Source organism: Chiloscyllium plagiosum, chromosome 19 (genome assembly GCF_004010195.1).
Source record: "Chiloscyllium plagiosum isolate BGI_BamShark_2017 chromosome 19, ASM401019v2, whole genome shotgun sequence".
Taxonomy (NCBI): domain Eukaryota; kingdom Metazoa; phylum Chordata; class Chondrichthyes; order Orectolobiformes; family Hemiscylliidae; genus Chiloscyllium; species Chiloscyllium plagiosum.
This window is the reverse complement of record NC_057728.1, coordinates 39,761,471-39,771,492: the sequence shown is the minus strand read 5'-3', so window position 1 is coordinate 39,771,492 and position 10,022 is coordinate 39,761,471. Positions and strand designations below refer to the sequence as shown.

Genomic DNA, 10,022 nt, shown 5'->3' with positions numbered 1-10,022 from the left:
GGACTCAAGGGGCTGAATGGCCTGCCTGTACTTCTGTTTCTAATGTTCTTATTGTATCCTTTTAGGATTTGTCCGAAATTCATCCATTCTAAGTTAAAATGAAGCTTTACCAATTGCAATTGTTCTTTCTGTTCAGTCAGAAATAAAGCTATTACCTGAATAATAGCATGATCTTCAACTCTCATTTATTTAATTACTTTCATGTATTGTAATGCTGTCTTTAAGTGGTTTTAATGCCATTTAATCAGGCTCAGCCTGGACAGTATAGATGGGGAGAAACTATTCTCACTCACAAGGATTGAGAGTTAGTGGTTACAAGATTAAAGTGTTTTGCAAAAGAAGCAAATGTAAGGTGAGAAACAAAAATCACACCATGAGTCGTTAGGATATGGCATGCATGCCTGGAAGCCTGGTGAAGGCAGGTTAAATTAAGATTTTGAAGACAGCAATTGACGAACATTTAAGTGGAGATAATGTGCAAACAAAAAGGCAGGATATTAGCAACAAATCAAAATATTCCAAAAGCTGCTGCAGACAATGGACCAAATGGCCTGCTTTCTACACTGTAACAATTCTGAGATTCTGTGAAGACACAGAATGGACAGTTGCAAAACTGAAGCAGTATAATGGAGGACGAAGAGAACTACTTACGACTGAACTACAACCTAAAATACATAAGTGGATCGCAAGATCTTGAGTGCAAGCTTTTGTTTCCTTACTTCCATTACTTTCTGCCTTATGCACTATGCAATATATACAGACTTCAAATCATTATGCTGTCATAATGCATCAAAAAATTATGCAAATTAAAAGTCAAGTAACTGCTAAAGTTCAGTTCGAAAATTAATTTCTACCAAGACAAATTTCAAATTGTTTAATTCTCAGTAGATTACTTGTTATTTTTCATCTTTACATCAGACTGTATAAAACAGGCCAAGACTTTTAACCCCTGGTAATGATTTAACTGAAATTCTTTATTTAAAAAAATTGACTTGTGGTATTTTTCGTTAGCTTGTCATTTTTCACAAATCACTACCCCACACAAACTTGAGCTTTAAGAGAAGTTGGATAAATGTTACATACAGTTCTAGTTCCAAGTAACTTAAAAAGTTAATGCATTTGTTCCAAAAAAGATTATTTATTGTCTTCCAGTTCTCAAAACACCTCCTGCAAGATAAATCAATATACCAGAATCATTGAAACCAATACTGCCATTTATAATAATCTGCAGAAAACTAAATGAAAGATAGACAAGTTTGAAATGCTACCAATTCACTCAGCACTTCTTTATATATATTGAGCAAGTTGAACAAGATTAGTGCCAATCTACATATTTTACAGAATGGTTGATACTTTTATACATGATTTGCATAAGTTAAACAATATTTACAGATAAGCTGTTAGTATGTTTGTTATCCAAAACTAAAGTTCTCTGTACATATATTTTTTAAAAAGTATGAAATGCTATTCTTTTAGAACTCAGCATAGCAAGTTAAATTTTTACTTTGTAAGTAACATAACTTTTGATACACAGTTGCCATGCAACTGAAATACAGTGTCATCACTGAGTAAATGTCATGTTTTCATTTCCAACTCTGAACAGACAACAATTTGGAAGATTTTATCCTCCAGAGGTAAATATTATGCCATGGCTTGCAGGCAATGCAAGCTTCTTGGAATTTTTAATCCTTTTTAAAATCCTCGAACAAATTCAGTACAACCAGTTTATATTGACACCTAACAAAATACAAAGTTTTCAAATGTTCATTATGGAATGTTAGCATTTCTATTTTATATTGTTTAAACCGTTATAAATGCCATTATTATTAGACTTCAATATTATTGCTGTTCCTCTGAGATTTCCTTGTTGTTCTTTTGAAGGATCACCTAACATGATTTTATACGGTCACTACAAACAAAATGAACTCATTTTTTGGGCCTTGATGTTTGCTGAGTTCACCGTTACAGATAATAGGATAGTGGACATATTTTCTTCTGAACTGAATGTGCTGTCCACTCATGTTTGGATTCCTTGTAATAATGCTTCCTCGGTGTTGTAATGTGTCAACTGCTCATTAAAAGTTAATAATATCGCCAGACTCTGAATATACGCTCCTTTGTCCCAAAACCTTTCTGAACAATCCTTGTTTTGCATTTCGCAGCTATTTGCAGGTGTGCACATCAGTCATGGTTTCACATCTCCGACAGCGCACGTAGCAACACCACACAAACTTACAGTCGCACCGTTCCACGTGCCGGACTACATGTGTGTTATATCCCCGGCCGCAGCACAGCAAGTTGCAACCATCAGCGGCTGGTGAGGTGCGGTTGCATTGCCTTCCCCTAGTCCCATGGATCCCAAGCTTCTTATCCTCCACACAATAATTTGGTGATTTTTTAATATGTACTAGATCGTCCCTGTTCACAGGCACTTTCCGCTGCACCTTGTCTTTGCGACGCACTTTTTTCTTTGACCTGTCCAAGATCTGGACACTGTGCTCGTATTTCTCTTTCAGAAATTGACCGATTTTGTCGAAGGATGACATGGTCTTCCAACAAGTCTTCACAGCACATGAGCCAGAAACTCCATGACAACGGCAGTTCACAGACAGCAATTTGGACACTGCCTGTTGGAGCCAAAATAACGATACATTAGCCACTTGAATCTTTCGAAAAAAGTCATTGGTTGTTCATACTTTAAGTCTGTGCTTACACAGTAACTGCTGATGTCCAAACAAAGGAGTCACTAGAATTATACCATTAACTATGCCTCGCTGCTTCACCACAAAGTAACACATCTTGTTTGTTCTTTGACGTGCTCAGAGCACCATCTCCGAATTGTTACATTTAAATCATGAGCGGGGAGGGGAACCTCTGATGTCTAACATTGAAAAGTGTGATAAAATTGTAAAGTATGACATTACACTAATCTGGGTTTATATTATACACAATCCACGCCCAGCGTTTGTGAAATTGCCTTCCAGATGCTTCCTTTAGCTTTAGTTACATATAAATTTATTGCAATTGAAAACCGTACATCAACTCAAAAGTTGCAGGAGTGTAAACCATACTTCTAGACATCAAATTAGTCCAAACCATCAGGAAATGTCAATCCCATGGTATCAATGCCCAACTAGACCCTGAATTTGGATTGCAGTTGAATTTACATTTTAACCCTGGGATCAATGCTAATCGATGATTTGTACTTTGTTATTAATAATGTAAATATATCCATGGTTGTTCAGGAGTGAGAGCCCAGTTACACATGTTTTAGGTAACTTATACTATTTCAGGTTAGTTTAAAAGTATCATTATCTTCACTAAACAGTCTATTCCAGATTATGTTAATAGAATTGTTGATTAAATAAATTTAATTAAAATTTAATGCATGAATAAGACAGATCAAATGTCTATAACTAAATTAACATGTAAGATTTCTGAATATTATCTAGTAAATATTAACCAGGGATTGATTGTCTAGTGAAGTCAAAATATTGTATAGAATTATGAAGACAGTAATGCATATTGAGGAATCAATGTGAAACTATTCAATACATATTTTGAACATGCATTGCCTAAGACAGATTGATCAAACTGAATTCAAATTTTTTAATTCTTTTCTGCGTTTCATGAGGAGTAACAATGCAATTTTAAAGTTTCAACACATTCAGTCCTACCAGTTTCATGCTACATTACTTTGTTTACAATATAACTTGTAGATATCTATTGGGATAATGTTTCACATAACCCAAGCTGCTAATACTCTCTGAATGATGCTTGTAACATTCAAATATAATTACAATATCCAGATGTTATGGTAGCCTAGTAAACCCATTCAAATTAATCCAACTATAGCATGAATTTAGATTGATCCTCTGATTTAGTTGTGAAGCGATGCAGTCCCACTCAAGACAATTTGGTGAATGGAGATGAGAATATTATCTCTAAATATTAGTTTAGCTACCAATAGATTATCGGAACCTGGAAGGAGTGAGCACTGCATCAGTGGTATATTCCTGTCATTGCAAGTGCCAGGTTAATTTGCATTTGTTGGGTAAAGTCCATTTAAAAGAACAGGTACAGCTCTTTAGAAAGTACTCCTAAAATAAAGAAACATTGTTGAATGCACCAAATCCACATTGCTGGTGGAATTCCTCCAGCGTGAAAACCTGGTTAGTTCTAGCCCTGGCCAAGAGACTTGAGTACTAACATCTAAGTGCATAATCTAATGTTGTATTGAGAGTGCCATTGTTTATGGTGCCAATTTTCAGATGGCATATTAAACAGAAGCTCTGTATGCCTGGCCAGATGCATGTAAAGGATGTCATGGCACTAATTTAAAAGACAGGCAAGTTATCCTTGTCCAACACATTACTCAACTCAAATTGACATCACAAAAACTAACTTTTTTGTGGGAGCTTGCTGTGCACAGGTTTGTTGCATTATCCAATATTTCAAAAGTACTTCAATAAAAGCAAATCCTGCAGATGTTGTAAATCTGAAACAAACACAGGATACAGTTCTGAAGAAGGACGTTGGTGAGGCTCTTTTGAAATACTATTTGCAGTCCTGGTCACCCTGTCATAGGAAGGATGTTCTTAAGTTGGAGTGGGTTCAGGAAAGATTTACCAGGATATTGCTGGAAATGGAACGTTTAAGTTATAAAAAAAAGGCTGTGACTTTTTTTTCACCGGAGCATAGGAAGTTGAGGGGTGACCTTATAGGGGTTTATAAAACCATGAGAGGCATGGATAAGATAAATAGCAAAAGTCTTTTTCCCGAAGGTGGGAGACTTCAAAACTAAGGGGCATATTTTTAAGGTGAGAGAAAATTTTATAAAGGATATGAAGGGGCAACCCCTTCACACAGAAAGTGGTTCGTGTGAACTGCCATAGGAAGTGGTAGATGCAGGTACAATTGCAATGTTTAAGAGACATTTGGATGAGTACATCAATAGGAATGGTTTGGAGGGATATGGGCAAACACAGACAAGTGCGGTTAGTTTAGTTTGGGAACATGGTCGGCGTGGACGAGTTGGACCGAGAGTCTATTTCCATGCTGTGTGCCTCGAAGTCATACAGAACTCAAAATGTTGACCGTTTCTCTCTCCACAGATGCTGTCAGACCTCATGAGTTTCTTGAGCATTTTCAGTGTTGGCTTCAGAAGCATTCCATCAGCTGTGAAAAGGTGCCACCACAAGACAGGTGGTAACAATTTGAATTCCAACGTTTATTACCAATAACCCTTCATCAGATAATAATGTTCCTTCCCTCAGTGAGTTTTTCTTTCCCCAACAGGAAGTCGTTGGGCCCCGCTGTTCAAGTCAGTCCTGGCGAGCCTGACCTCCCCTCCCCTCCGTTACCTTACTCCCTGACCTCTACCCCTCCTTCACCTCTCCTCTCCCATCCGTTACCCTACTCCCCGTCCCTTCCCTCCTCCCTTCCCCTCCCCTACCTGGCGGCCAGCCTCGGAGTTATGCAGGATCATAGTTTCCCGAGCTTCCTTCTCTCCTGCCAGATCGGGGCTGGAGGGTTTCTCGCTCGAGTGGATGAATTTCCTGCTGAACGCCACGCCGTACTGGATGTCGTCAGAACAGCCGCCCCAGTGCCAGCCCTCATCGGCGGAGCCTCCGCTCTGCAGGCTCCTGTCACAGGAACACTCGGTCAGGTTGCCGGCGCTGCACGCTCGGGTCACCGAGTGCACCAGTCCCGCCGCCATCACCGCCTGGATGAAGGCACTTTCCTTCGTACCTGAGGAAGACAAAAGGGACCAGTTTCTCTCCATCTCTCGGACCACGGCGACCCCGAATTTCGGCCGATTATCGCCCGAATTGCGCCCCTGCCTGATGCGAGTTTGGAACCAATTGGCGGGAGCTAATAAACTCAGTGGAGCAAAGGCATATTACAATACACGTGTCGGGTGAGTAGGTTACTGTGTTTTCCTGAATGAATATTTAACAAATGATAAATTCTTATCGGTTTGTTTGATGGCCCTGGTTTACATTTTGAAAGGTTTAGGAGAACAAGTAGGCGGCATCTACTAAAAGAGCCGACAGATCTTCATTTCCATTTCGCTGAAATATGGTCGGATGACTTCCTGTCTAAACTGTGTACACAATGCTGGAGAATGATACGGATCAAACACTTCACGTGAATTCATTATTCTCTTTTCCCCAGCTTCGGGCTGTGCACTGAACCAGAAATGCAGCCTTCCAGAAGATTAGGACTGACATGAACAGCAGCTTTTTTCCTCTGGATGTAACCTAGCGACTTCGTAAAAGAGTTTGAGCGACTTATTGTGTATCCGAATAAACCCAGATTGCCTTACAGACCACGTTTCTCAATAATAATCACCATACATTACACTTTGTGCAAGTTATTTATAATCGACCGCAATGTTTCAAACGGAAATAAGGCATTAATAACATTAAATTTTAATTAGGTAATTGTATTTTGTAATAAAATATAAATTAACTATGAATAAAACGTTAATTTATATAACGTTTCGATATTTGTTGAATAATGTATTTAGGTTTATGGTTTAAAATTTAATTTTTTTGCTGCTGTAATGCTGCTAATTTTCATTTAAATATATTTAACTTTCTTCAGATTCTTTATAGTTTTTCATGTTCTGAAGCGTTTAGCGTCAAAATATGGACACTTGATCAGGGTTGAGAAAGTTAACAGAAACCACATGGGAACATTCTTGATCAAGCTACAGGCATACCGCAGCCAATAGCAGCTGGTCGCTGTGCAAAATTACTTATTTGATGTTTCACGAGGCAGTTAATACACTACCGCGAGTATTGTTAAATACAATTACGACCAAGGTTTGATTTAAAACTAAAGGAAGTACTTAGCAGCTGCTTTATTCAATATTACACCGACTGTACGGAATGAATAAACGATAACAGAAATATTGTATTTTCACTTGTGTAAACATTAGTCCCACGTGGTTTGTTTCCACTTAATAACCAAAACCAACGATTTCTTGCTCTTCCACTTAACTGTCTGAAATATTGAACACTGATCTCAAATCCAGGCATATATATTTAGTTGTACAGTTGACTCACCACTGGTTAGCTCGTAACCAAAGACAGAGTAATCATTTGTAATTGAGCAGTTCCATCTCTCGTGTTTAAACTGATTCTGGCATTCATAAATACCAATGCGTGCCCCTTCTTTAATAGTCGGCAAAAGATTGGGCTTTCTTTTACACAGATCTTTCTGTTTGTTTGAAAGTGGCAAACCTAGACACCCCATCTTCTCGGTGATTCCACTGGCTGTGCATCCTAACCACCTGTTGAGTATATAGAAACACACATCACTATTAAATAAACAGAGTATCACAAACAAACACACGACTCTTTACAATGATCGAGGTTTACTTACATCCAATTTCCTTGACAGTGGTAGGGAAAGAGTATTGGGATTACTGCGAATAACATACAACACCGAAATAATCCAAAAGAAGCCCCTTTCTCCATGACAGAATCATTTATTATCTTGTGCCAAGCGAAAGTGTCACGGCTGTTAATGTAATTGAGAATCGATCCGGATTGTTGCAAATGTAAAGGGATTATCGTTCCGACTGGCCTCACTATTCATTCTGTAATCCTGTGAGGGTTTTTACAAAACAGGATTCGGAGGCAGAGTGTGAAGTACATTGAGAATAATAAATTCACAGAGAGATAACATTTGGGGTAAATCGTTGTGAAAGGACGAATTCGATTCGGCGTTATGTTGCCTCTGTCTGCCAATTCTGCAGTTCCCGCCCATGTACACTTCCCATTGGATAAAGGCGAAGTTACAGTGAAATATACCACAATGGCGATTGGTCGGTTATCACCTCCACGAGTGGTGTTTCGTGGAGCTATAAAGTTCATTTAACCACGAGGGAGCTTCAGTCCTGATGCTGGTGGTAGTGACCATCTTCGTATCTCCAGTTCAGTTACACTTGGGGTCATTAGTAACTCTCAAATTGTGAAATGGATCGCACGATACTCTTATGATACAAACCGTACTTAGTGGAATCATTGGAAGCCACATTCCGTCTACCTTAACAATTATTTTCATGAATAATAGTCTATATAGTTAAAGTTTGAAAAAAAGGGGAACTATCAGTCACTTAAAAGTCTGTCAAAATGATGAATGAGCGTACTTAATGTAAAACAACTCTCCCAATGCATTGTGCAACGTCTAGATGAAAGCGATACGCAGAAAACTATTTTAAGTAAATTGTTCCATTCGTTTCTAAATAGTAGAACTAGAGTTTGGTCTGACTTGATTTGGACACAATCCAGGAAGTGTGTTCTAAGCGCTAGGTTGACTTTGGAGCGTTCTTTTTAACCCTCTCAGAGTGGAATGTTACCTCTGCAGTTAAACATCTCGTTCGTACCGTTGCCTTACGCAGTTTCTAACTGGAAATATATTTTGCAAATACTGTGAAAGAATCAACATCTGGAAAGTTTAGATTAATGCGTTCACATTTTACATCAACATTTGCTTTCTAAAATGCGAAACATTTCTGCAAAACGTCCTGATTTAATGTGATTTGTGATTTAAAATGTGTTCACAAATCTGCCCGAGAATTTGTGGAGTGTAATGGATTGATTTCTTCAAGGAGAGAATGAAATTGTAATTGGTATACTTGCTTGCAAACCAATTTTGTTAATGCATCCTCGTACTCACGTAAACATTAACATTACATTTCGTGCTAATGAACTACTCGCTGCCACCTAAGCTAACATTTGGATATCGATTTTGACAACGTGTTGTTTAAACTGGGAAGAAAGTTCGATTAAACGATATTAATAGCTATCAGATTTGTTAATGTTCGCTCGGTTATATTGTTAGTGCAGCATCTGTTTTCGATGCTTCCTATTAATCAATTTGTACTGTTTGCAATTGCATTGAAAGTTTGAAAAAAACTTTTGGACTTGAAACGTTATGATCTTCCACTCGGCAATAGGAATATTAACAACTTCAACACCTTCAAAACCCACCTCTTTCCACTTTTTGGCGGAAAAGTACCGCATCTTTAGCCAATAAGCAGTTCCGAGTTTGATACAATTTATTTGTAGATCTGAGATTAGATATTTTGTGTAAACGATTTAAGATTTTTAATCCAAGGCTGATGTTTGTCAGCCGTCTGTTTTTATGATCTAACAGGTGGTTCCAGAGTGAACCCAATTTCTTGACAAATCTTTCCACAGCGCAACGTCTAATAAATTGTTTAGTCAATGAGGGGACGCACTTAATCAGCATGAAGCGTTTTGTCAAAGTGACTCCATAAGTACTCGGTATGTGAGCTAATATTTCTACAAAGCATGTCACCATTATGGAGAATACAGAATTTAAAAAAAAACAGTTGAACATCATTTTTCCGTGTTACTTAACGTTCTTTTTTAAAGTATTTACATTATTCTCTCCCAAGATTGGGAACCAGGAAGTAACAATTTGGAGATTCCTGTTTCATTTCCAATTAATTACATTTGAGAAGTCAGAAGTATGGCTTGATGCATGTGTGCAGATAGTGCAGTTAGCTGATTCGGGAAACACGTTAGTTTGGCGGGTAAATGGGTGGCCAGGGTCAGCAGTCTTCCATGTCTGATAGACTGACTCCAAGCACCATTAGATTTACTTCCAATACATTCCATGTTTCTCGGTAAAAGCTCTTAATTACTGAATATTTTGAAAATACCAGAAGTCATAGACGGAGTGCAACACTTGGGTATTACAAGTGAACTCTTAAAATTAATTTAATCTGAAATATGTTAGATAAAATGAAAGGGGAAAGAGGAAGTGAGGAAGAGAGGGCAGAATTTGAAAAGTGTACAATTTGCATGCACGAGCTAATAATTTCTCAAATGTATTCATATTGGATGGAAAGTCCACCAATGTTTTTGAAATGATATTTTAGTCTAAGATTCTACTGTGGACCATGTTGACAATGCAGCTCAATCAGCCTCTTAAGAACTAGCCAATTTGCTTTCGCCGTAGGCAAATGCTACAATCGATCG

General features: G+C 38.0%; 1 protein-coding gene across 1 annotated transcript; it reads right to left on the bottom strand.

Moving 5' to 3' along the window:
• Nucleotides 1-797: 797 nt before the first annotated feature.
• Nucleotides 798-7,748, bottom strand: wnt16 (wingless-type MMTV integration site family, member 16). Its single transcript, XM_043708838.1, has 4 exons — nucleotides 7,393-7,748; nucleotides 7,074-7,300; nucleotides 5,456-5,751; nucleotides 798-2,627 (listed from the first exon to the last, which is right to left on the bottom strand). Exons 1-4 carry the CDS (start codon nucleotides 7,485-7,487, stop codon nucleotides 2,163-2,165), a joined length of 1,083 nt encoding a protein of 360 aa, XP_043564773.1. The 5' UTR covers nucleotides 7,488-7,748; the 3' UTR covers nucleotides 798-2,162.
• Nucleotides 7,749-10,022: the final 2,274 nt, after the last annotated feature.

What these genes read in the sequence shown, in the direction of transcription:
- wnt16 (XM_043708838.1), bottom strand. Translation starts at nt 7,487, where the DNA reads ATGGAGAAAGGGGCTTCTTTTGGATTATTTCGGTGTTGTATGTTATTC. An exon ending in CACTGTCAAGGAAATTGGAT is followed by an intron (nt 7,301 to 7,392) that starts GTAAGTAAACCT and finishes TATACTCAACAG; the next exon opens with GTGGTTAGGATGCACAGCCA. An exon ending in ACTCCGAGGCTGGCCGCCAG is followed by an intron (nt 2,628 to 5,455) that starts GTAGGGGAGGGG and finishes TGGCTCCAACAG; the next exon opens with GCAGTGTCCAAATTGCTGTC.